This window comes from Mauremys mutica, chromosome 18 (assembly GCF_020497125.1).
Source record: "Mauremys mutica isolate MM-2020 ecotype Southern chromosome 18, ASM2049712v1, whole genome shotgun sequence".
Taxonomy (NCBI): Eukaryota; Metazoa; Chordata; order Testudines; family Geoemydidae; genus Mauremys; species Mauremys mutica.
The window spans coordinates 28,697,965-28,725,835 of record NC_059089.1 but is presented as its reverse complement, the minus strand read 5'-3'; the positions used below and the strand labels follow the sequence as shown (position 1 = coordinate 28,725,835).

Here is a 27,871-nt window from a genome sequence, read left to right as displayed (position 1 = left end):
GCTTTTTTTTTTTTAAAAAATACTAGTGTGCAAAATGGGAATGCTAATATATAAACCCAAAAAAGGAGAAAAATGACTCCTGACAGACAGATTAACAGCTCCACTGAGAAAAGAAGTCAGGTACTTCTCAGTGTGACTCCAGGAGACTGTATATCAGAATTTCAATTGCTTAGATGCCATGGGTAACAATGGTCTTAGAAACCTAGAGATGAAATTGGAGGGAATTTAACTTTAGTCTCCTTAGGAGTTCTTACCACCAGCAGGCCATGCAGTGGAGTCTCAGTAACAGAAGATTCTGAAACGGTTACCCCTTATCTCTCTACAATGATCCAGATTTTATAAAACATCCCCTCTGCTAATGTCTACTAGCAAAAAGAGGGGATATTTAAGGGAAGGATAAAAAAATTAACAAAACTATGTTTTTAAATGGTCTCATCTAAAATTAAAAAGCATAAATGCATAACATTCACCTTAAAATATATGTTAAGTGGATCCCTTGTTTCCCAGACCAGAATGCACCTTTTATCCCTTGTACAAGGCCATCCCGATAGTGGTGCTTATAAGTTCTGGAAGAAGCTGCATCCATTCTTGTTTTAGTTAAGTGTGGATTCTGGAGAGCCACTTACCATTTCCTACCCCAGCCCCTCAAATTAAGACAACATCTACCTGTAACCAAAGCATTTAATGTGGTTTAATACCAAAAATCCAAGTGTCAAGGATTACAAATGTTAATAGTCACATATGCTGGAATTTCAACACAAAATGTCACAACCTATTGGGTAGAACAGGATTAGATATTAGAGTTACTATTCATGAAAAGTCATTAAAAGCATACACAAACACATCCTACTACACCTGTATAAAACCCTTAAAGTGTCTCTTAGTACATTATTTTAAAGCTCTATTTCAAAGTTATCTAAACATTACTCCTATTTGAAGTTAACTTTTAAAAGTCCCATATAAAAGTCATCTCAAGCTGGTAAATGAAAGGGCTTCATAGGCAGCTCTGTAGCGTGGTCTGAGTCTGATGGAAGTATACTTTATTTGACCATGGGTTCTCAACCTGGGGTTTGCAACCACCCTCTCTTTTCTATGGCCAGATGGGTCCCCAAATCTTCTCTATTGTCCTTTGGGGGGTTATTAGTATGGAAAAAGAATGAGCCACTGTACTAGAACAATCTTGAAGAGAACAGGAGCATTCTCTCCTCCAAATGGAACCATGAAACTCACAAAAAGTACTCCCTGTATGTGGTAAGGAGGTGGGGAAATGGAAGAAAAGGGCCAGTAAGTACAGGAACCTTCTGCCTACAGCCCTGTAAACACACAAGGAAATAACCTGCTACCATTATAAATTTCAATATTAAATAGAGTGTAAATGTGGAAAGAAACCATAGAGGGACTATATAATTTCTAAATGTAAAAAATATGTATAAAGATTTTTAAATACAAAGTGCTTCTATACATTGATCAGGTTACAGTGTTAGTGAACAGATTCCTGTTTAGCTACCTTGAGTACATGGGTTAGACAGCAATTATCACCCCCATTCTGCTTTGATGTAGAGTTCAAGTAAGTGCTAAGAGCAGGAACTCCTTAGTGCTGACTATTTGTATGTCCATTGCCAGCAATGGACTCATGTTCTGTACTCAAAATTCTGTATGAAAAATATCTGAAGAATTGATAGAGTAAAATTTGAGAGCTTTTTAAAAAACCCATTTTTCCTTAAGTTTAAGTAATATGCCAAAAGAGTTGCAGTAATAATAGCCCACCAAGTAATGAAGCTCACCTTTGTGTCAGACATTCATGTTCAGGATACAGTTTGGATAGATATTACATTTTTTTGAATTGGGCTGCTAAGCAGATAAAGAAGAAAAACAGCTAAAGGGGGAATTATCTGTTTATGCGTGTGGCTTTAACATAATGGGTCATTTTGTATTTTAGTTCCATGATTCTACAGATTGCAGAATCTGGATGCAACTTGGGGCCAGTCATGCTTGGTAGCCATTTGGTGCTGGCTAATTATTTTGTTACCAGCGCTGGAAGAGGGCTACATGTATGTAGACTCACCTCTTCTGATTGTGACCACAGTGTATGCTAACGAGGCTCTTTCATTCTTACACCAGGTAATAAACTACATCGTACGTTAACTGCTTCTGAGTAGGAATGCAAAGGCTTTCAACCATTTTGAGCTACCTTCTTCAACCCGCATCTTAAATCTTATCTCCACCTTCATAACTGATGCATTCCCGCTAGCCTGGATGGTTGTCAAAATCTCCCAAAACTACGATACTGCTCCATCTGCTAGAGCATGAGTCCAGTGTATAATACATCCTCCTCATGGCATACAAGTGCCACCTTCCCACAACTAAGAATCCGGAAGTTGCTCACAAACCTGAAACTTGTTCACGTCCCACTGTATAATTAAAAGGGATCCAACTAGGGTAATTTAAATTGTTTGTTAGCTAGGGCCTTCACGTGGAGAGAAAACAGCTCTGACCTGCTTGTGCCTTTGAATGTGATCAGAGTCACAGTAGTTAACAATGAAGAACATGTATTATGGACCCCACTGTTCAAACGGTAGAGGATTAAATATTTAAATGCCAGTTTATCAATGACTAATAAGAACTTCCTGAAGCAAGTCTCTAGCTCTTCAGATTTAAAAGGATAGAAATTTTCAAAAAACTTTAGTACCAAGAAAACAAGCCTGTATTGTACAGTGAGTTTGGTACTTGCTACTGTAGTAAGCCATGAAAATCTGAAACTTGAGCTATAGGTTAAAGGCTTTGAGTGTTGGAATAATACCAACTATGCACTTAAAAAAAACCAACATTTTGATAAAATGCCCTCTTGCTACACACACTTCTACAAGTTCTCTTACGATGTGGCAGCCAAGGTTGAAAGACAGCCCAACCGACTTTAACATTATACACTGCAGGAGTACAAACAAATGAAGTTTTAATGTAACTGTCTCTTAAATGTATGCAGCACACATCATGATATATCCAAGTGCTTTACAAAAATGAATAGAAGTAGGCCCAGTAACTAGACAAAACCAGACACCCTGCCAGAGAAAAAAATGGGTAAACAAACAAGTAAAGGGAGGCCTGACTCAAAAAGTGGCTTTTCGCTAAAAAAATATAGCTATCTGAAGGCTGTTTAATGACCCATGTTAAGTAAGTTGGTGACATCTGTTCAGTTCCCTGCTGATAGCAAGTTCTATATAACTAAAATCCTTTATTCATTCATTTAAAACAAACACCTGAATCCTGCAATTTCTACACATAGCTAACGTATGCAATCTTGTGCTACTGTTACTCTTATTGCCACCTTCTCATGCATAAAGTTAAGCACAGGAGTGTTTGCAGGATTGAGGCTTTAAGATTGTGGGTTTTGGATCTGGAACTTACAGTATGTTTATTTAACTCTTAGCACAATGGAGCCTCCATCAGAGCCCTTGAGCACTACTGTGAAACATAATAAATAACAGCAATAATATATTAACAAAAAACATCACCACAATTGGCCTCATTAGTTACAGTCTCAGCAGAGGGTCCTATGAATAAGCCATGGAGATTTGAACTTCCCTCTCACCTCTAAAGGGGTCCCATCAGGGCAGGGTTGAAGCACCTGCAGTGGAGACAGTAGATGGACAAAAATTTGGTCTGCTCACAGCTGTATCAGCAACATCCTTAGAACTTGAAAAAACCAAAACCTTAAATTTCACAATAGCAAGTACCAGACAATATTTGCATAATTAGTTTATTTTGCTTACTCTGCTAAACAATTATAAGTCTTATGTTTTAGTTCATCTCAGTAGTATTCTGCTCAGCTTTGGAGGCTTGGTATGACTTAGTACAAGAAGTTACATGTCGATGAAAACTGTCCCTCCACATAAATCTTTTCCCACAGATATTACACTCATAAGGTTTTATGCCTGTGTGGATTTTCATATGGCCGACAAGGTGATGTTTCATTTTGAATTTCTTACCACAGACACCACAACCATAAGGCCGAAGACCCAGGTGCATGCTCATATGCCGATCCCTCTGACTCTTGTGTGTAAAGCTTTTACCACATTGACAAGGATATAGTTTGTCAGTAGGTGAGAATCCAGAGAGCGTGGTTTCTTCTTTAATTCCTGTAGCCATTTCAATGCTCTCACCATACCCTGCTGCTATCATAACATCTTGTCTGTGAACATTTAGATTTCCATCTGCCCTTTCACCAGAAAATTCTTCCATAGAAGAGCCATAGAAATCAACTTGCTCATCATAGTTATTTTCATCAGCCTGTTCATCAAATTCTGCCTCCATCTTTTTGTCATTTACGTGAAAGTCTTCAACTCCTGAAGACTGTATAGAATGCTCTGTCTGAATGACATTCATGGATTCAGACACCTGGTGCTCATCATAAGTATGTGCATCTACACCTTCACAGTCCTGTTCAAATCTTTCTGGTTTCACATGGATCCAACGCTTGTGTGACATGATGCTGGGTTTGCTATAGATAGGCCTTGTATACTGACACTCTGCACTGTCGCTGGCTCCCTCTTCACCATCCTGACTTGTCATTCCTGTGCTGAGTCTGTCATGTTCTGCTGAAGAATTACTGGGAAGGTACTCATGTTCTGTTAGCTGAGATGACAGCTCATCTTTAGAGCTTTCTTCTTCATTTTCACCATCCCTCAGCTCCTGCACTTTGTGGAAGTCTGGCTGTCCTCCAGAGCCCAGCTCAAAGGTTTCAGCAAGCCCATTATAACTACTGCTGCTTGGGGACTGATGATCACTGCCATGATTCATCTTCTGACAGAGAACTGTTGGGTTCCCTTCTAACACTTCAGTGCATTTGTCTACTACGTGCCACATCTGAAGGAAACTTGCTGCTGTCAGATAACTGACAATTTCTGGAGCAGGCATCACCAACCGTCCCGTGTAAGTAGACAGAAGGATATTCTCAAACACTCTTGGATTCATCACATCTGGAAGGACTATTCGCCTGCTATTTTTCAAGAGTACTTGGTCACAGAAGTAAGGTGAGCTGGCTGCAAGGACAGCTTTATGGGCTCTGAACAGATGGCCCTGAACTACAATGGAAACATCACATAACTGTCCCTGCTGGCGCTGCTGGTTCAACTTCTGCAAAATGGTGCTAGAAAAATCAGGAAATTCCACTCGAAAAGAGTTTGTCCCAGACTCCATTTCATTACAAATCTAGTGTTGTGCTGCAAGAGAGAGGAAAATATAACCAGTTTCAACATAACTAAGCAGCATTTATGATGAGGCTAAGTTTGCTCATTCCACTCTCTTATCTTCAAGTCTTTCCTTTTTTAGGAAGGGACACTTAAGTGGGCTGACATATTTAAGATAAGTGGGTTTACTTACCCAAAGAAACAAAACTTTTAGGAACCTCCACAGCTGCCAGGCTGTTTCTGCCTTTTCTATTCCCCTTATAGTCTTTCGATTTTAAAAATGTTCTACAAGATCACAAGCTGCTACACCATCTATGCACAAACATGAAGGTTGGACATATAAGCTGTATTGCGTATTCTGTACAGCTAGTTATTCTATGGGAATGGGGTTAGGAGGGTCAAGTGTAAAAAAAGTGGTTATTTTGATGAGATTACAGCAGTAGGGTTGCTTGCATTCCTTATTAACTAATTCCACAATGTCCCAGAGTTTCCCAAGTGGGAGAAATCAATTCTGTTTTCCAATTGCCAGCCAAATCATCACCTCAAACTTTTCTATAAGAGCAAACTGGCCCATTTTAAGAAAATAATTCACTTCAAGTTATTTAAAAAATAATGTTATTTCATAGCTCAATATGGGGAGTCACATATTGCAAGAAAGTGACTGTCAGAGTCCTAAATAGAGCAAAGTTAGTGACCTTTATTATGAACAATATTTTTCTGCCACTCATTTTTTAAGAGGAGAAGGAAATAGATGTTGCTAGTGGGGAGCTGAAATACTGTTACAGTGACACAAAATTTGAGCTTTTTCAAATGTTAATTTATTGCAAAACCCCTTGATTTAGCACCTTTTAAATTAAGTGTTTTTCTTGCTTAAACTAGAACCTAACAAGACTAAACTCTGCAAATAAACTGAAGGTTATTAAGGGTCTCAAACAGTTCCGCTGCTTAGTTACAAAAGGAAGAGACGTCCCCAGACTCAAAGTCTGTTACATGATAGTAAAGAAACAGAGATGATTTATATTTTAAAATTTTATTTAAAGTACCAAATTATAAGCAAAGACATAGGCCAACAGGGGTGTAAAGTTACTGGGTTACAAATCCTGAACAGGAATTATGGAAACACCAAAAAAATGTTATAATTGCATCTGAAATGCTAATGTGGTCAAGAACTATAGAAAGGCCAACTTTAACCTCTCATTTAGCCGTGTGGATACATTTGTAGATTATGTAACTGAAAACTTTAAAAAGAGCACAGGCTTGAATCAGATATAGTGTGGTCAGATGCTATTTGAGCTTCCGAAAGTTTTTGTGCATCAGCTACTTGAAAGAAAAACTTATTTTTTATGATCAACAGAATGGAAGAAACTGTTAGAGTGTGACAGTCAATCACAGGAATACACTTTTCAATTCATAGTATTTAGATTTTCTTCAAAGTATCTATCTTGTTGAAATCTTTAGCTCTTAGAACAAAGTTCTGACTTTCATAAAAAGTTTCTTCTAATGTTTAACAGAGACTGGACAAAAATCTAGGAAAGAAGCCCCAATTCACTCATAGAATCATAGACATGTGGGGCTGAAAGGGACCTTGAGAGATCATCAAGTGCAGTCCCCTGTGCTGAGGTAGGACCAAATAAACCTAGTCCATCCCTGACAGATGGATGTCTAACCTGCTCTTAAAAACTTTCAAAAAAAATCAGGCTTCCACAATCTCCCTTGGAAACCTATTCCAGAGATTGAATTTCCTTAAATTTAGAAAGTTTTCCCTAAAACCTAACCTAAAACTCCCTTGCTGAAGATTAAGCTCATTCTTCTTATTACAAACAAGCACATGTATGCAAAATTGGACAAGTATCATTATTTCATTTAGGAGATGCTAAAGAAACAGTATCACTATTTGCATGCAAAGCACAGACTACACACAGAGAATAATGATGCAAGTCACTCATAACAATTCAAACAATAACTCATGATTATATAATCTCTTGCTGGTCATTTTGGAGGCAGAGATGCACCTTGCATTCGAAACAGAAGTTGTCAGAACTCCTCCATCCAAAATTTAATAAGGGGAAAGGAAATATCTACATTAAGACTAAAAATTAAAGCAGCATAATTGTTTTGCCTTTTTTATTTAGTTAGAAGGCTAACAAAAAAAAGTGACTCGTTGGAGGTGAAAAATCACAATATACTTATTTGCATTTGTGTGTAAGTAATCAGCATTCCTACTAACCTCACTACCATTTACAGGAGACAAACAGACATGTACTGAATTGTCATAGGATCATTTTCAGCCACTCATGATGGGTGATCATTATCTGATATCAATTTGTCCAAAAACTGATAGAGAGTGCCAGCCAGTCAAAATGCTGAATGGCTGATTTCCTTTTAAACCAGCAGATTAGTAATAAAAGTATCAGATATTAAAATCTGTTATTGGAAGGAAAGTTATTTCTGAGGTCTTACCAACCAATTAATTGCCTTGTATCTGCTTCTAAGAGGGCTCTTTTGGGATGTAGGAACCAGGTAACAGGTATAACGGAGTCTGCATATTTAATCTTAGTATTTACCAGCAGTCCTAATTTTCCTTCTTTCATTCCCCTTCACTCTTTCCTTATGCCTATGATAGGGCTGCAGGCATCCCAGATAAAGAAAGAAACCTAGTCCCATTGCAAGAATTCCAGCCAATGCAGCCTATCATGGCAGTGATGCAGAAACAGTACTGTCATGGATAATTTATTTTCTGCTTTGCAGAAACACATGACAAGGCTACCGAAGTGCAGCTCTTCAGTAACAACATAACAGGCAAGAGTCATTCTACTGCACAATCTTACTATGAAAAATGCCATTATTTAGGAAGAAGTAGACAGCCATTGCCTCCTCTTCTATATTTTTTAGGAACAACTTGTCTTACATAATTACCCTACTATAAGAATTCTTATTCTTTATAACAAATGCTATGCTAAATGCATTTTTGAAAGGCTTTACTATGACTAGCATAAACTACCATCTTTCAACAAGCATACATCCTAATCCCATAAAGATGAACACAACAGATTACATATGGGTTCAACATGGTAACATTTCTAGAAGGGATCTGTTTTCCTGACTTTGTATACAAAGTTTACTATTAAAAATAAGTGTTTACATAAAGGCAGTCAACTTAATCATGCTGTAAACAAAAATATTTACATATTAATAAGTTAGATATGAAAAGTTAAAGTATTTTTAAAACGTTTTCTTTACATTATTTACTGTCTCTGTTTCCTTACTGTATTTATTTCATCTTGGACAATGAACGTCAATAAAACGTTCCCCCTTTTGTTTAAAGAGAGTTCCATACTCTTAGTACTAGGATGTTTGGGTTCAAACATTGCAAGGTAAAATATTATTAGAATAATGTATTTTGGAAATAAATAATTGGTCTCAAATTTTATAAGCTTGTTTTTACAAAATTTGGTACTTTATTATTTGTTATGCAGAGCACTTCAAGACTCAAGCACATTAGCTGCACTACACGTATTAAGAGTTTATGCTCAGAAAAGTTTACAATCTAAAAAACACGAAAAAGACAAAGGAACTGTTATACCCATTTTACAGATAGAAAGTTGAAGTACAGAGAGATTAAATGATGTGCGCCAGGTTACTAACAAAGTCTATAGCAGAACCAGGAACTGAACACAGGTGGAAGGATTTACCCTTTTATATCCAAAGGTGGAAAGCGTCTACAACTGGTGCTACTTGTGAAGTACTGCATAAGTACATAACTCTGCGAAGAGCACTGCAGAGCTTTGCCCTCGGCAGCATTACTCAGCCCACCTCGGGCGGTTAAAGGGTGCCTCACGAACATCCCACTGAGAGGCCTTCGCCCCCTTAACAGCACTGGGCTGAGGCCTTTCACAGGGCTGCCCATCCCGTGCCTGTTTTGTACCTGCCCCCTCCTGCTGCTGGGAACCAGCGGGGCTGAACGGGGTGCGACGGCGCCCACTGGAACATGACGGGCCAGCCCCCGGGCGGGAGGCCCCGGCCGTGCCGCTCGCCCAGCGGGAGGCGCCGCTGTAGGACAGCGAGCTCTGCGCCGGCCGGGGCTGGCCTCAGGCCGCGCCACGGGCAGTCAGACCCGGGCGGGCGGCGAAGCGATAAGCCTCGGCCCCTCTCACGGCAACAGCGCGCGGGGGCGAAGGGGAGCCCCGGAGCCCCGCTCCGCGCCTAGGTCCGGTAGGGCCTCACCTGGGGCGGCAGGGGCTCTCTCGCATGGCCGGCCCCGCTGCTGGGCTCCGATCGCAGCTGCTACCGCCGCGACTTCCCGGCCTCAGCCCGGCAGCGCGCGGACGCGATTCCTCCCTGGGCACGCTTCCGCTTCCGGGTCACGCGGCGCCGGACCCGTTCCGTCGGCTTCGGGTTCCGGCTCAGGCTAGGGCCGAGGGGTCGGGCCGAGCTGCGAGCAGGCGCCCGTCCTAGCGGTTGTTTCAGTTCTAATAGTGCCAGGCGGCCCCAGGTACTGCGCCTATAGTCCGAGCCAGGCCCAGGCCTGGAGAGCTTCCAGTCCAGGCGGACAGGCCGGGCTCGGGCTCGGGCTCGGGGCGGGACATGGCAGTCCCGAGAGGTGAAGGGACTTGCTTGAGGGCACAAAGCAGGTTGCTGAGGCGGGAATAGAACGGAGGGTCTGTACGTTCCAGCCCACTGGACTACCTTGCTTCCATGTCTGTCTAAGGAGCCTTTCCAGCTCTATTTCTGTCACTTACCTCGAGCGCTTTGTTTAATTTACTTACAAAAGGAAACTGGATACAGAAAATATTCACCACGTAAAGACTTAAGAGATGCAGAGAAGCCTGTGTAGATTTAGGGACATAATTTGTGGAAAATTTGGTATTTTCTGTTCCCGTCCTGGTTATAAGATAAAAATAAGACATCCTGCTCATATAGAATGGTTTAGATTGGAAGCCCTTCAGGGAAGGGATGTTTTATTTGTTTTGAAATGTATGTAAATTTACACCCCTGGGACATTAATGATTAGACGGCTCATGCCCTTGATACATCATCCCTTAATTTAGGGGCAGTTTGAGCTGATAGTTTTGCTTTTCTCTGTCTGCATGTTCTACTTCAGTCTTACTCTGATAAGGAATAAAGTAAATAAACTTGTGCTCAAAATTAGGGATATTGCTGATAATAAGAGGCAGCTGAGAAGAGCAGATGTGGTCTCTGAGCTATCCAATTTCTCATACTTGTTGTCCTGGGCTAGGAAAGTATTGAGTTTAACTTCAGTCATGTTCTGATATAAAATCACTCACAATACAAATTTGAATGAGAAAGAAGACCATAGTAAAGAGTTATAGCTGATTTTGGAAGGAACTTGTGGCAGTGAATATCTGTGTCTGTGAAGAGTACTACTGGTGTCACTGGGCCACCATGGAGGCACAGGGTTTGTGTGTGTGATTCTTGGTGGAGAGTCAGGGCTTTCATCTTTCCTTTTGACAGATAGGTAGGCTCCAAAGATAAGGCAAATTCATTAGAACTTATCCCTGACAAACTTTATGACCCAGTTCCACCCAAGTCTGTTGTAGAAAACAGAGAAGGCTATGTTACAAGAATTGCCTTATAAAAGGAAATGCTCAGTTTGCTGTAGATTGGCTGACTTCAGCATAGGAACTTAATACTGTTATTTATCATTAGTATAATGTAGGAACCAGAGACAACACTAAGGACTGGGCCTCATTGTGCCAGGTGCTGTACAAACATAGAGTAAAAGTCAGTCCCTACCACAAACAGCATAAAATCTTGTAAGCAGATATGCATGGATATGTACCCACTAAACAAAGTCAGTGGTGCTTTGCGTGTGGGTGCGGAACTGAGGCATGATTAAAGACAAAATTCAACAATTAGGTTTAACAAACAATAGGAGGCAGAAAAGAGAGAAAGGACTAGTGCAATGAGATGATCATGGACTTGAGTTCAGTTGTGGAGGGGAACTTAAAGTTAGGCATGTGAATAAGTGTTTGCAGGGTTGGAGCCCATGTGATCCCAGTTCAGTTAAAAAGATGTAATTGCTTGTAATCTCTGCCTTTGCTTATTTTCACTCTTTTAAATTACTGTTTTTATTTCCTCTGCAACAACATGGTTCCACTGAAGGAGGGGGCCAACACTGGCATTCATGTCAGGGAATCTGCTCCCCTAGAACTCCTCTCATCAAGCGTGGAAGCTATTATCTTCCCTTCACAATGGGCATTCATTCCCCTTTCAGTGAACAGATAACACAGACCAAGAGTAAACTGAAGCTTATGTCACCATAGAACTACTAAAAAAAAACCCCAGCATTGTGACACTTTAATAATTTATAATTTACAAGTCAGTGCCAAAGAGTCTGTAAATAAAATACCCCTCTACTCTGATGTAATGCTGTCCTCAGAAGTCAAAAAATCTTACCGCGTTATATCGAACTTGCTTTGATCCACTGGAGTGCGCAGAGTTTTGCTTTACCATGTTATATCCAAATTCATGTTATATCGAGTCGCGTTATATCGGGGTAGAGGTGTAATGTAAATTGTTGCGAATGTGGCCAAAATTCTGATTTCCCTTTTATCTTGTTGTTAGCTTTCACTGTGCATGGCACTTTCCTGGCTTATTAAATATTCTTTGATTCAAGATATTAAAACTTAAACAACAGAACATTCCTTGGTACTGTGTTAATTGGTGATTGAAGCAGATTTGGGCTTAGATGAAAACACTCCAGTTTTTCTGTTTTTTTAAGTAGTATTGTATCTGAATATAAATTGGAAACTAGCAGCGGCTGGGTAGATCCCAATTCTAGATGCAGATCTCCTTTATAGGTCAGACTGCCATCTGATCTGCTCCCGCTGTCTGTTATTAGGTAAAACAGGATTTCTTTTTTGCTGCTGAAATAAAGTTTTTCCCCTACGTGACATCTTAGTGGTATTCTGCTGTGATGGGCTTTAGGCAATATTGTGAGAAACCCAGATTGGAGAGATTATTTTCCCTAGGAAAATAAACTCAGTGGGATTTTTTATTAGGAAACTTAGAGAACTATCTGGAAGCCTAGAGGGAAATTGGGTGAGTAGATAGTGATAGGGATGTATTACTGAGTGTAATGAATTGTCAGTGGAGTTTGAAGAGGGAGGAGCAAGTGAAGTTGTGTACTGTAAGGAGTGGCTTCATTCAACTGAATCTAGAAACTTCTGGAATGTGTGCAGGACATCAGATCACCAACTGTTGACTGTAAGTTCAGCTCCCTCATACAACATTTCTGTTGTAATTTATAATAGTAAGAGTGAAAAAGCACCAGGTTTGTGGGACATGGAGTAAATGTAGATTTTTGAGAGGCATGCTTGCTCATCTCTTTTATTCACCAGGCGCTAAATATTCTTAGAATCCCCTGGAGGGAAAGTGCATGAGATAAAATATAATAGGGATTTGTATCAAGCTTCTCTTCACTATCTCCAACTGCTCTTTGAGTGCAGTAGATAATTTTAAGAATATTTTTGGTTGCCACACAGATACAAATTTGCAATATATAGTATAGGTGTGGTTGTTTATTCTGCTTAATGTAAAAGTCAGCAAAAAGTAAATTAAATTAGCTATGCAAAATTGAATTTGCAAACCAAACATTTTGGGGCAATAACTAAAGACAGCATTGTATTTTCATCAGATTGTTAAGGGCTTAAATCATTTTATGGGGCAGAACCTAATATATACACCGTAACTTCTTAACTGTGTGGTAAATAATGCCTCCCAAGTGTATTAAAAACAAGAAGATTGTTTAAAAAACACATGTTTAAATTGGAAAAGAGGCTCAGTCCAACAAGGCATCAAAACAGACAAACCTTTCTCCTGACACATATCATTTAGACTCTTGTTCAATGTACTGAAATAGGAACACAGGAATTATTGCCATACTTGATCAGACCAGTGATCCGTCTCGTCCTGTCTCCTACGATACCTAAGTAATAGCTGCTTCAGAGGAAGGTGTAAGAAACCCTTCAGCAGGCAGTTGTGGAATAACCTACCCAAACGGAAAGTTTCTTTCTAACCTCCTATTAGTTAGTGATTGGCTTATGCTCTGAAGCATGAGGATTTATAGCCCTTCCAAAACTCTTGGCTATATTTTTAATTCTTACTATTATAATTATTATTTATACTTACTTTCTTATACAGACGCTCCCCCGGGTTATGCAAACCCAACTTACGGAAAACTGGACTTACAGGAAAAGTTCCATAAGTTCTGTAAGCTTTTTTTTTTTTTTTTTTTTTGCGTAATTGTTGGAGATACGTTCCTGATTTATGCAAAATTCGACTTACACAAGGCGTTCCGGAACGCTTGTATAAGTCGGAGAGCGTCTGTAATTAAACTACTTACATTAAGGAGCGACTAGATCCCATAATATCTCCTCTCCATGTCCTAAATAGATTATGCTTACATTCTTCAACTCAGTTTCTCTAGATCAGGGGTCTCAAACACAGTTTACCTTAGGGCCAGTGCCAGTCCTCAAATCCTCCCAGAGGGCCAATAATGTCACTGAAGATGGTGTTCAGAAAAGAAAACGTTTATATTGTATTTTTAATTTTGAAGTTCTTAGAAATAATAAAACTGTCATACAACTTTATACAATTCTTCACCTGCCAGAGAGTTTTTAGTCTTTGCCAGACACCTGGCAACGCTTTCAGTTTGTTGATGTCTGGCCTCACTGACTGAGCAGTTGAAACCTTCAGGATTGTAGCAAGGTGTGCATCAGATAGGTGTGTTCGGTATTTTGACTTCTTTATATTCATTGTGGAAAAAAGTGATGCTGCCTCCATGGCTGACTCTGCCTGGCAACTAATGATGCTGCCTCCATGACTCACTCTGCCTTGCAACTAGTGATGGAATCTTTGTCCCTCTCCCCCAGCCAATGGGAGCTGTGGTGGGTGGCGCCTGCAGCAGACATTGCTGGCAGCGTGGCTGCATGTGTCTCTTCTCCGCGGGCCACAGTGGGGAGGTTCTCGGACCACAGATGGCTTGCGAGCCGGGACTTTGAGACCCCTACTCTAGATTAACTTGGCTTCTTCGTCAATTCCTAATGGGCTGGAACCAAGAATCATTCTGCAGGAACTCCGTTGGTAGAAATACAGCACAAACTGAATGTACAGTAAACTCATCACTGTTAATAGAACAATACTATATATCTTTTATAAAACAATGTGGTGTTAAATCTAATAGGGTTCCTTTCACATATTGGCAAAGAGCAAATGCCCCTTTTGGCCAGCCCTTAATCCACTGGTATATATGACATAGATAAAGATGGACCAATATAAGATATTTCTTTCAAAATGAGACTAACTTGCCAGATTTGTCTTACTTTCATTACACTGTCCCTTTTTTCTATTCCAGCATGAGATTTAGAACAGGATTATTTTTTAGAATTCTTTTATGTCAAGAAGATCAAGAATGATGGAATTAAAAAAACAGATGTTTTGCAAGCTGCTCCTGAGGCACTGAGATATTGCTCTTCTGGCCATAAGAAAAAAGTCTGAGAGTTGACTCAAACTTCCGGTCTCTGCCACAGTGGATAAAAGCTGTTAAAGATGGTCTCTGAGGGATAGAGAAGCAGCTGCTCTGCTCATTAAGTATCCCCAGTTGGACAGTCTACCAATCAGGTGTCCCTGATATCTCCCAAGCTTCAGGATTTGAGCTTAGGTTACTTGCCCTTTCTTGAATGAAGGGGAATAAGGAAGAGAAAAGTGTATCTTAGATGGTAGAATGCTACAACAGAGAAAGAGTCAAGACAAAAATTAGAAGAATAATGATATCTTTTGTATTTCTCAGCTTGGCAAATATCTGGTGAGAACTTTGTGTCAGCGGTTGCATAAATGAAGTAAGTTAGCCTTAGAAGAGTGAGGGAAGTGCACATTGTGTTACATGCCCAGTGCTCCTAGAGGCTAGTCCCAGCATCACTGGATTCTCACAGGAGGCTGCCAGTACTGTTGCCCATTGCACTGTGTGAAAATGCAGCTGCTTTTGCATTAGTCACCCTGGCAAATAAGTGATTGATCCACTGCCTATTGACTACAGTGAGTATGAGATCATGCACTAAATTGGGGGGAAATTCTGTCATACCTCTCTGACGAACCTTGTAGTAACCAATGCAGGGGTTGGCAACCTACGGCACGCGTGCCAAAGGTGGCATGTGGGCCGAGTTTTGATGGCACGCGGCGGTGGGCTGAGCTGCTCAGCCCACCGCCGCTCTGGGGTTTCCTCTGCCGGATGGGGTCCAACCACCGGTCCCACCCAGTGCCCGCTGCTGGCCTGGGTGAAGGAACCCCAGGCCGGCAGCGGGCTGAGACCCCAGCTGGCAGGAGCCAGCGGCCGAAACCCCAGAGCGGAGGCGGGCTGAACTCGAACTCTACTGCTAGTTTTATTTTTGCACTGGTGCTTATTGTCATATAAATGCAGATAATAGATTTTCAAACTATCTTCTCTGAAGTCAAAGGTGGACTCAGTGGTGAGAAGCCAGCGCTTAATTTCTACCAGATGTTTATCATTTATGACTGGGTTTAAATAATACTTAAAAAGTAATACCCACAAAGTATCTTATACGATTTCTCATAGTGCCTAAGAGTTTAACAAATTTAAATTAATTTTGTCCCAAAAGAAAACTTTGTTTTGATGAGTGGTTTGAAGGCTCAGTTCCTACTCTATCTGTATATGACTTAGACACCTAATTTAATAGAAAATTGAAAACAGAAAAGTCAGGAAATGGTGGGAAATTCACTGACATTGCATCTACTTTGCATTAAGTGATCCATTTAGCAGCCAAGCAGTAAGCATAATTGCTTTAACGTTAACAATGTCTTTCTTGTTCCAGCTTGATTTGGTAGAGGTAAGATAATTTTTAATATAAATAGTCAATGAAAACAGATTCCTCCCCAGCATTTCACTGGAGATTCTCCTATACTTTCCTTTCTTTATTTCCCCCATGTCTGATCCTCAAGTATCAGTATCGTGTAAGGTGACCAGATGCCCTGCTTTTATAGGGACAGTCCCGATTTTTGGGTCTTTTTCTTATACAGGCTCCTATTATCCCCCACCCCTATCCCAGTTTTTCACATTTGCTGTCTGGTCACCCTAGTATCGCGGTCACTCTTTCCTGGTAAGGAGGTTTGGCCACTGTGCTCTCCAGAGCAGGTCAAGAGAGCTGTATATTAAAGCAAGAAGAGGCCACTAGAGCGCAGTAGTAGACATTCACACAGAAACTGAGTGTGCTGTCCCAACAGTGTTGCAAGCCTGTTAGCCTGGGAGGAAGAGACTGAACAAAGGACATATACCTGGATCCCCTCATGACACAGAAGCATGCTGCCATGAAACTACTGGCTTGGCCATATGGCAAGCACATATAAGAACTTCCCAAACATACGATGGGATTCCATATGAAAAAAATATAGTCTGAACATAGATCAAAGACTTACTTTGAACTTTCCAAACAAGCCTGTGGCAATTGTGATAGTGGTTTTATGCCAGGATATTAAGCTAGTTCATAACTGTAAGGCTAGCTGGATTGTACCTAGACTGTAGAGCACTGACTATTCCTATAAGGAATCAAACCTCAAAAAAAAGTTAATATATTTTCAGACACTATTACATGAGAGAGAAAGCTGTTTAGTTGACATTTTGCAGAAGCTAAAGTGCCCTGATTTTATGACTCCTAATCTCTCTTGTCTTTTAGATTAAATAAAACAACTCCTTTGGGTAGAGTCTGTGGCTTCCCCGTAAAGTGTGGCTGGGGATACAGCTGCAAAACAGGTTGACGCTGCCTCCCCTTTATGAACCTTTTGACTTAAGCAAGATAAAGGCCCATTCGGTCAGCTGGGAAGATTTGAATGATTTTTTGATCCAAGTAAGTTTCATATTCGGTTTTCCTTTTACACCTTTTAATCTTAGCTAAATACTGTGTGAGAAAATGTATGAGAGTCATTTTTTTTCACAAATAAAAGGATACTAAAGGATTGGCAGGCTTGGTAAATTCACAGTAGAGATGCAATGCAAATTTCCCAATACTGCTCTGTCAGGGTGCTCTGAATTTCCCTGGGGGTGAGAGGAAATTTCAGTTTTAACAGGGAGTTCATCCTCTGGCCTCGCTACTGAGACTCCCCTCAAGGATACTAAATAGCAGTAATAGTGATAGTATACCACTGTACAGATCAAAATACACTAGGAACTTGAGAGCCTTGTCGTGGACCACTCAACACGTCAGATAGTAATGACTGAACTCGATTTGAATCAGAGGATGGAAGGTTTGAGAATTTATTTTTTAAGGCACTTTCACCAAAGTTTTTATTTCCAGAACATTACTTTGCAGTGTCCCACACGCAGACAGACAAAGACTCTTTGTGCTTGTTAGCTGATTGCCTTTAGACATCCTGCATACTTTGCTTTTAATAATAGATTGACATTAAGGAAACCACTGATCTAGATAGGGATGCAGAATTTTAATTATAAAAATATTTTATTTATTTTTCCAATTATCCTGTGTTTCTAGGGGCACATACACTACGACTAAACTGTTTGAACTACGTAACACTAAAATGATGCCAATAATACTAGAGAATTCCCCAATGCTAAAGAAATTAAAAGAAGGCCCTCCCTGCTCAATGCAACCCCTCAGGAAAAGCCTGAATTAATAGTGGACAGGCCATTCAGCCTCTACATAAGGGTCTCGATCTCTTGCTCTGTTGGGGGAAAACAAATTCTAGAGTCGGGTCCCTCCCTGAGAATGCCCTGCCCCCAGCTAGGTGATAGCTCAGGGATTTCACCTTAGGAAGAGCTATTGAAAATACTTAACAATGTCTGAAGGTCTCTGGCTGGACCTGAGTCTGCTCTGAAAGGGAGGTAAGGATAGAGAAGCTTGGCAAAACAGAAATACTTGTCAGACTTTTGTAAAACAGTAGATGGTGCTGAAGGCTAGGACAACTTCTTACTTAACCTAGTTCATATTTGGTCATTAACATGGCTCTCACATAACTTCAGCACAATTGCTGATACAGCTCCTGATCATTTTAGGAAGCTGGAGTGTATTATTCAATGGGTAAATAATAATTGTATAAAGCGAAGATCTACAAACATTGCAATGGAAACAAAATCCTTTGTAATCGTGTTTATTTTGCAATCTATATTTATTGAACCCTATGCTATTAAGAATTATAATATGTTCCTACATTTAATGCGTGCTTATAAAGATGTAAACTCTGACATGTTAGAATTACTATAAAGCCTGGAAACTAGAGGGTTTTTTAGAACAGGCTCTTCATTTGTGAACAAGGGAGCCAGGAAACCTTTTAGAATAACTCTTTGACCTTTTTATAAGTCCTGAGTAAAATATGAAATAGGAGTTCTAATTACAAAACTTGCATCTAGTCCTACCTGTTCAGAATTTAATATGCCTTAAATGTTTGCATTTTGAATACTGTTGCATGAAGTCTGGAGTTTGTATTTTGGTCCTCCTTCCTTCCAACTGAGCTAATTAGCCCTAGAACTGTGCGTTCCCAGCAAAGCTCAAGACACATGAGTTGGTAACAATCATGGAAACTCAGCTGCCTTCTCTGCTGCTTCTGACAATATTACCAGAATACATGCAACAACTGGAAAATAACACAGATGGGAATGTATCCAGCTTTTATAGCATGTGATATGTAGCAAATGGTGAATCTCCAAAATTCAGAAGTTTGTTTCAGGCAAGTTTATCCAAACATACCTAGCCCTTGTTACTCTAGAAATGAGGCTAGGAATCTTGTGAGGTCAGGATTTTTGTTGTATTTTGCAGTAATTCCTGATTTTGGCTGGGCCAGAAATAGCAGAAGAGCCTTATTTCCCCTTAATCTTCAGAAAGGGGTTAATTTGCATCTGGGGCAAAGACTCAGATCAGTTTTTATTTTATCTAAGATAGTTCACCAACCTTCAGTCACATGTGATTATTAGTTGCTGTTCTCTTTCCCCTTAATGCCTGTAGAAAGTAAGATAGATCCCTTATGTACTGTATGTAGCAAAGTTTAGTTCCCAGTGAGAACATGGTATTGTCTAGTGCAAAAACGAAAAATAGGATAGTAAATTATTTTAGAAGAGATCATATAGGTCAGCACTAGAACACAAAGTTATACAGTTTGCCAGTATGACATGCCTTGCTTACCTTGTCTTTTTTTCTAAAAGGTGAGTGGATGCAGGGAGGTTGGAGTTCATTAAGATGTTGCTAATGGGGAGGGAACTTTCTTACACATTACAGCAGAAAAATGGGTACCAGCTTTGCCTATTTCATAGCGATTGCATATCAGGTACTGAGGGTGTTTTGCTCATAAAAACACGTGGGCAGTGTTTTTTACTTGTGATGTCACCAGTTCAGCTTATTCATTACTTCCTTGTTAAGGAGAAGATGGGTGAGGAGTAAATTAACACCTGGTTGACAGTCACACGTGAGTAGCTTAGGTAATCAGCAACAAATTTTGAATAAGACACAGAAAGCAAACAATTTTATGTATAATAGTGGTAGGACTTAAAGTCTTTGTGCTCCATTAATGTTAATTTAATGTGGTTACAATGAAGTACCAGAATGTATTTTTCCCGCAAGCTGCATTCATGTTGTATTACATAGTTACACACCTATTTTATTAACTTCAGATGCTGAGAAGTATATTGTTTATTATCTTCACAGAAATATAATTCTCAGATAATTTCACAGGATAAACTCAAATAATAATTCAACCAAGATCTTTGTCTCATCATATGACAACATATAATTATTTAACATCATCATTTGTAGGTGCTTATCAAATGGTTTCTCTCTATATCATTATTCCATGAATAAAGCATTTTTAAGTTAACTTCAAAGGTCAGATGTAGTGCTGCAGCCCCATGAAACTTACTGTGTTGTATTCTGCAAATCTAACAGCTTCAGCCAGTTTTCTTAAGACAGACACCCATGTTTCATAGGCTGTGTCTGTGTGCTTGTAGGTTTCTTGCCTATGAGGGACAATGACTGCTTACAGTTGTTTGCTAAGGTTTCTTTTGTGCTCAGATTGCTTTTATTATCCCCTTCTATTATATAAAACAGGAATTAACACTAACGATAAACATTTTCCAGTAGTTTTATTTGGATTTTTTCTTGTTTAATCTTTTAATGCGTACCCAAATCAGAACTGGCCCTAAACTGCTATATTCTTCCCAAAGGCTTCTTCAACCAGCTCTTTAAATCCTTCTTTGAAACACGAGTTACAACCTGCAGAAACATTATCGATGGACAAAATGTATGCCAGGTATGTGCATCATGTGCCCCACTCTCACTCTACAATGGAGACATACACACAGGGCCGGTGCAACCACTAGGCAAACTAGGCGGCCGCCTAGGGCGCCAAGATTTGAGGGCGCCAAAAAGCAGTGGCCAAAATGTCTGGGATGCTCACCCGGCGCCGGCTAAACATGTAACCCTCTTCCCGCTGCTGTGTGAGGGGGTGTTGCGGCTTTGATCAGCTCCGGCTGGCCGGGAAGTGATGTCATTCCTCCTCCGGCCACCGGGGGCACTGCGCTGCTCCCTGCTGCTCTGGCTCTTCCCCAGGGCCCCCGCCCCTGCTCAGCCCCGCCCTGCCCCCACTCCCCTGAACTCTGCAGCAGGGCCGGGCCTGCACTCACTGGCGGGGGGAAGTGCAGAGGCCCAGCCCCTGCCGCGCTGCCGGTGAATGCTGGGGGGTGGTTCCTCCCTGCCCTCCAAGCCAGTCCCTGCCGCACCCTCCTGCCCGAAGCCAGCCAGCCCCACACTCTGTCAGGTTATTCATTTATTTTCATTAAATATGTAGACTAAATAATGAAATTAATACATTTTCAGTCCGAATGTGTATTAATTCTAAGGAACAATGCCACATTATGCAGTATTCATTTTTGAAAGTTTATAATAAGTGATGCTCTGGGGGGAGGGATGGGGGTGGGAGGCGAAAGGTGGAAGTTTTGCCTAGGGCGCAAAATATCCTTGCACTGGCCCTGCATACACATCCCTTACATTCTTGGAATCAGAGTCCTATGAACTCTAGGTTAGTGGTATGGGCACCAAGGCTGCCCTCAGAAGGCCGAGCAGAAGGCCAAAACAGGGCCGCCCGGGGCGGGGGGGCAAGTGGGGCAATTTGCCCCGGGCTCCACAGGGGCCCCCACGAGAATGGCTGAGGCTCCCTCCCCAGCCCCAGCCCGACCCAAACCCGTCTCCGGCCCTCTCCCAGAGCCTCAGCCCATCCAGGAGCGTCCCTGGACAGCGGTGCAACGGGGCTCCGGCGAGGCTCCTGAGTTCCGCCCCGCTCAGAGCCGCGTGGTAAGGGGGCGGGGCTGTGAGCTCCAAGCCGAGTGGAGGGAGCTGAGCTCAGCCTGGAGCTCACTGCCCCGCCCCCTTACCACGCGACTCTGAGCGGGGAGGGGCTCAGGCCTTGCTGGAGCCATGCTGTAGCTGTCTGGGGACGCTGCTGGATGCACTGTGGCTCTGGGTGAGGGGGGAGCCAGGGGTAAGAGGCCAGGGCCGGGGGGTTGGATAAGGGGCAGGAAGTCCCAGGGACAGTCAGGGCACAGGGAGGGGGCAGAGGTAGGGGGAGCGGTCAGGGGACAAGGAATGGGGGGGGTTGGATTGTGGGTGTTCCGGGGGTCTGTCAGGACTCAGCGGGGGGGGGAGGATAGGGGTCGGGGCAGTCAGGGGACAGGGAGCAGGGGTGAGGTCCTGGGGTGGTGGTTGGGGAGGATCTCTGGGGGACGGTGAGGGGGACAAGGAGCAGGACGGGTCTGGGATTCTGAGGGAAGCGGGCAGTCGGGGGGCAGGAAGAGGGTGGGGGTTGGATAGGGGGCAGGGCCAGGCTGTTTGGGAGGCACAGCCTTCCCTACCCTAAAGCTCATTCAGTAGTTTGAGGCTTGCAGAAGAGCCAAGCTGTTAGCTTTTCCATTAGGGCTGCCATCCCTTTCGCTTCTCAAATGCCAAATTATTATCTATTTTTAATTTCAGTGCCATAGGGAGATTCACGTCAGGGGAGGGTAGCTTCATTTAAAATTAGCCACTGGGGGAGGGATCACATGAGAAGAGCAATATCCTTCCCAACCCTACCAAGGGAGGCCCCCCCCCTCCCCTGCATTCCCTGAGGCTCCAGAGGGGTTAATTCAGTGGTTCTCAAACTTTTATACTGGTGACCCCTTTCACATAGCAAACCTCTGAGTGCGACCCCCCCCCATAAATTATAAACACTTCTTTATATATTTAACACTATTATAAATGCTGGAGGCAAAGCGGGGTTTGAGGTGGAGGCTGACAGCTCGTGACCCCCAGTAATAACCTCGTGACCCCCTGAGGGGTCCTGACCCCCAGTTTGAGAACCCCTGGGTTAATTTAATTTTAGCACCCTGTGTCCATTCACATGCATGTGCTATTTTGAGCATTTCAGTTTTCACAACATAGGCTCATCCCAGATTCTGGAACAAGCTCAAATGCTCAGTTCGTGGAGTATGTACATAAGCTATACTAAAGACAAACCCATAGTAACCATCTCCAGTTTGTGAGGGACCCCATGGAGCCAGTCTCTAGGAAACAGATAAATGCATGGTGGTTAAGTCCATTAATGGCTATTAGCCAGGATGAGTAAGGAATGGTGTCCCTAGCCTCTGTTTGTCAGAGGGTGGAGATGGATGGCAGGAGAGAGATCACTTGATCATTGCCTGTTAGGTTCACTCCCTCTGGGGCACCTGGCATTGGCCATTGTCAGTAGACAGGATACTGGGCTGGATGAACCTTTGGTTTGACCCAGTATGGATGTTCTTATGTTCTAACCTAAATGAACCCAAAATTATGGAGACAGATATGAGTCAAGGAAGCCAGCAGAGTATCAGAAACCTGGAAAAATCTCTGACTGGATGGGTTAAGGCATTTGGTCACAAGCTGAGGTGGTTAAAAAGTTTTGGATTTTTTTTAAGCAGAATTTTTTTATTGTTTCTTTAAACAATCACAGCAAGCAGCAAATATTTGGCCACACACTTCTGAAACCTCAAACCACATTCAGGTTTTGGCAGACTAATTTCAGCTTTTCAGTTAAAAAAAAACAACAAATTTTGAAGGAAAGCAGACATTGTCCGTGATTTTGTTCTGCTTTTTAAAAACCCCTAGTTTTCAATCCAGAAAAAGTTTTGACAGAAAATATTTGTCCAACCCTTTTAATGAGCTTTAGTGCCTTTTAGCACTAGCTGATGCTGAGAACCAGTGATACCTTGTAAAGAAGTTTTCTCAAAACTGGGTTTGTGCCAAGATGCAGAAGGTTTATTTTTCCCAGGGCCGCCCGTGGTCGGGGAGCAAGTGGGGCAATTTGCGCCGGGCCCCGCAGGGGCCCCCACAAGAATATAGTATTGTATAGTATTGCAATTTTTTTTGTGGAAGGGGCCCCCGAAATTGCTTTGCCCCAGGGCCCCTGAATCCTCTGGGCGGCCCTGGGCCAAAAAGGGCAGCTGGGGCAGTGGTGCTATCACTGCTGTGGTAGGAGAGTTCATTGTGACTGAAATACATGGGATGTGTGCTCTTGAGTCCCTCAGGCTTTTTGAAAATCCCACCCCATGTCACAAATCATTACACTAAAGAGCAGGGGTGAAAGTAAGGCCTACCGGTAAAAAGTGGCTGCCGGTACCGGCCCATATAGCACTTTAATGTCGTTGCCCTCTGATTTAAAAGGGCCTGGGGCTCCAGCCGCCGCTGCTGCTGCAGCGGCCAGAGCCTCTGGCCCTTTAAATCGCCGCTGAAGCCACGGGCAGCGCGGGCCAGGAAGCACGGATGGGCTGGCTGGGGGATGGTGACCCCCAGCCCCGCCCCTTCCACCAGAGGCCCTGCACCTTCTGGTGGGTAAAGCCGGCCCCTTACCTGTAAGAGTTCAAATTTACTTTCACCCCTGCTAAAGAGAGTTGCTTTGACATAAATTGAGAAAATAAAACATACTACAAGATGCAAAGAGTGGAGAGGGCAGCCCAGTTCCACTGGGGCTGGGTGAGTGCTTTGGGCAGGAGTCACACCCATATCAACAAGTACTGTGTGTGCACCTAACTTGGAGCATCGTGTGTCTGTGTAGTATTCCATATTTACATGCAGTGTGAATCAGCATCCTTCAGAAATTAAGAGGTGTTTTATAATACAAGTACAATAGGCAAAAGGGAAAAGAATTATTTAATACAATATACAATTATTTAGTACAGCATCTTGTATGGAAATTATATCCTCAGAATGCTTTACAGAGTTAAATACAGCTACAGAGAAAATAATAAGCAGTAGTGTAAGGAAAGAGGAATTAAGAGATATGCATGAGAAATGTTTTTAGATGATATATGAAAATAAGCAGAGGTGCACAGGGAAGGCATTTCATACAGCAGCTACAGCAGAGGAGAAGTTTCTTGCACATCCAGTAGCAATAGAAGAGACCTGTACTAGCGTCATACACAGCATACTCCTGGGGGAATTCTGCACCAAAAAATTAAAAATTCTGCACACAATATTTTAAAATTCTACATATTTTATTTGTCAAAATAACACAATGTAATCACACCAGTTTGTTGGTTTTGGTCATTTATTTCAAAATACCTGTCAGCAATACAGACAACAAAAAAGATTTAGGAAGTGTTTTTTGACAAACAGATTCCTTACTAGGCATATTAATACAGCACTCTGAGTAATAATTCATTTAAACTACAATACAGAACAGTATTTCCTGCACCTCTCAGAAGCAGTGCAAAGGCTTGGGGCAGTCAGGGGTAATGGAGGAGCTGAGGGAGAAGGAAGTAAATTGCAGGGAAGGAGCCTTTGTGTGAACTTGGAGTGTTGGATATTGGTGGGAAAAGTATGGAACGGGTTTTATGTGGGGGGTGGGAGGATATTGTTAGGGAGTTTCCCCCATTGCAGACCCTGGCTGACCCCTAGCCTCTCCCATTCAGTCAAGCACATCTGCCCCTGTCCCCATGTGTTCCTGCACCACTGTGTCCTTGCACCCCCTGTCCACATATGTCCCTCCACTCCCACTCAGAAATCCACTCCCCCATCCCCATGTGCCTCTGCACCTCCTTCCCCTGTCCTCATGTGTCTTTGTGCCCAACTCAGCCACCTCCTGTCCTTATGTGGCTCTGTACCCCTTCCACCATCCCCCATGTGTTTCTGTGCCCCCACCCAGCCACTCCCCTATCCCTGTGTGTGTCTGTACCTCCTCCCCTCATACCCATGTGTCTCTGTGCCCCCACTCAGTCACCCTCTGTCCCTATGTAGCTCTGTACCCCCTCCCCCATCGCCATGTGGCCCTGCACCTCCCTCCCCGCTGTGGCTCTGTGCCTCCACTCCCATTCAGCCACTGCCCCAATCTGTCCTCCCCCACTAGCCCTTATGAACCCCTGTCTGACCCTCACAGAACCCCACACTGTCTGTCTCCCCGTAGCCCCTGTGTCCTGACCTGGCCTAACAGGCACTGCAAAGAAGGCAGGCTCTTTCTCTTCCCTAGCTGGCTGGGAGTGGCTGCTGTGTTCTACCGTCACATCACCCTCTGGTGGACAAAGGGCAGAACTGCAGAAGTTATTGTCTGCTGGGAGCTGCTGCTCTTCTTGTGCCACAGCATCCTCTGGTGGGAAAAAGGCAGAACAGCAACAATATTTTGGCAGAAGCTTTTTTCTGTGCAAAAAAATAAAATATGCACGGCTCATTGATTATGCACACAGACAGTAGTGCAGAATTTCCCCAGTAACAGAGCAGGAAAGGGATTGCAGAGATCCTGTAACAAGCCCATGGAGGATTTTCAAAAGAAGAAAGTCAATCCTGACCTCGGTCCAAAAGTGCATAAGGAGCACTATGGAATTGTTGGACATTCTTGCACTTCTTTGTTCATATGATAAGGTTGACTACAGCATTAGTTACATGTTTAAATCCAGCAAGAGGTGGAGTCAGTATAATTTCTTTAAAAATATTAGCACTACCTTGAGTTTTTACTTTTAAATGCCAGATTGTTTCTTGATTTAGGGTCTAAAAAACATCATGCAGATAAAAGCAAACAGGCAAAATGACAGGGAATGGCACATATTTGTGTTTTGATCATTACATTGATTTTTCTATATTCTGCTCCTTTGCTCTATCCCTCTGAGAACAGTAGATTGAGAGCATTACGGCTTTTTCATTTTGTTTTGACGCTGTGCCTTTAAAATTTCATGTTCACACAAGAAAACTCGTCAAAGTGACAGATAAAAGTTGACATTAATCTCCACAGTGTCACTTTTGTGACTGGCTGTATTTGATATCCCATTACCCTGTGGGATCATCATAGACAATATAGAATACAATTCAAGTGAATTTGGTTACCTTTTCAAGGTGCTCTGAATCACAGTTCCCTGTATGATATTGTTTCATTTTCTGCAAATTAAGTCAAATTTTGCTGCAAAAACTTTTCCCAGTTGTTTTCACTTTTAATGACTGTAAAAATTAAAACACATAAAAACATTTTCACTCATCAACTTCTAACCATGCTAAAGTTGTTCTACAATGGTTTTTTAAAAAAAAATGGAAGGACATACTCTGTTAGGATCCTATCCCTTTGTGCCAGGCTCTGACTGGAATTAGTTGAGATTTCGACTGGTGTGAGGCAGAACTCTGCTTTGCCATTCCTTAGTGAGAAGCTGGGTTGTCCAGTAGTTAGACCACTATTCTAAGACTTGAGAGACATGGGTTCACATTTCTGCTATGCCACAAACTTTCTCTATGACCTTGGGCAAGTCACTTAGCTTTTCTGTTCCTCAGTTTCCATCTATAAAAGGGGAATATGAGTAATTCTCTACCTTACAGGAGTGTTCTGAGGATAAATACATCCAAGATAGCGAGGTGCTCAGCTACTACGGTGATGGAGCCATCTAAGAACATTAGATAGGTAGATAACTGGTATGTAGTACCGTACATTAAAACGGTTTAACCTAGGCTGCTCTATCTCATGCTGTGTCTGGTGCAGATTGCACTGAACAGTCTGGTCAAATGTTTTTGGTCCCTTTTTATTTTTTGCTTCTGATGTACAAAAAATGGCCTGCTTTTGCTGGAGAAAGTCTTGGGGAGGTGGGTCTCAGGTAATGTGTGTTGTACGTTCTTTTTGTACCTCAGTTGAATATTTAACAAATACATCCTTCCTCTTAAGTACAAGGGCTGTCTGCACTGGAGAGTTTTGCACCAGTGTAGCTACATGAATGCAGCTGCACTGGTGCAAGAATGTGTTGTGCCAGTGCAAAAAGTAACTTGCACTGATGCAGCTTACCTGAGGGGCAGTGGGCCCAAGGAGCTATTACATTGGCTGAAGACTGTTTCATCTACACTCCCTTTACCCACCATATATCTGACACCCCCCTCCTCAGGTGTAAGGGTCATATCACAGAGCAGCCTATGCCAACGCTACACCACCCATGGATTTCCCCATACCAGGAGAATCTACAGCTAAATGGTTAAGCCAGCTTTGGGACCCTTTGCACCACTGGAGGAGCTATGTTTTTGCCAGTACAATGCTAACATTTGTTCAGCTCTGATATGTCTCACTGGTTTTTAAAAGTTATATAAGGATTGTGAATCAAGAAAGAATGTACTTTGTGTTTATTATAGTATTTTGTGTTAATCCTGAACAATTCTATTCTTCCTGTCTTATGGGAGTCCTCTGAT

The 27,871-nt window shown here is 42.1% G+C and overlaps 1 protein-coding gene and 1 long non-coding RNA gene across 3 annotated transcripts; one reads left to right on the top strand and one right to left on the bottom strand.

The window, feature by feature from the left end:
* Nucleotides 1–17: 17 nt before the first annotated feature.
* ZBTB43 (zinc finger and BTB domain containing 43) lies at nucleotides 18–9,602 on the bottom strand. Of its 2 annotated transcripts, XM_044992735.1 has the most exons (3): nucleotides 9,411–9,601; nucleotides 3,987–5,219; nucleotides 18–3,625 (listed from the first exon to the last, which is right to left on the bottom strand). In XM_044992735.1, the coding sequence occupies exons 2-3, from the start codon at nucleotides 5,194–5,196 to the stop codon at nucleotides 3,606–3,608; spliced, it is 1,230 nt and encodes a 409-aa protein (XP_044848670.1). In that variant the 5' UTR covers nucleotides 5,197–5,219; nucleotides 9,411–9,601; the 3' UTR covers nucleotides 18–3,605. The 2 variants fall into 2 exon arrangements, with proteins under 2 accessions (XP_044848670.1, XP_044848669.1); XM_044992734.1 differs by having other exon boundaries at nucleotides 18–5,219; nucleotides 9,411–9,602.
* Nucleotides 9,573–27,871, top strand: LOC123352510. The gene is made up of 4 exons (XR_006574196.1): nucleotides 9,573–9,678; nucleotides 16,895–17,065; nucleotides 20,386–20,471; nucleotides 27,574–27,871. It is a non-coding gene; the product is annotated as an uncharacterized LOC123352510 (long non-coding RNA).

What these genes read in the sequence shown, in the direction of transcription:
- ZBTB43 (XM_044992734.1), bottom strand. Translation starts at nt 5,196, where the DNA reads ATGGAGTCTGGGACAAACTCTTTTCGAGTGGAATTTCCTGATTTTTCT.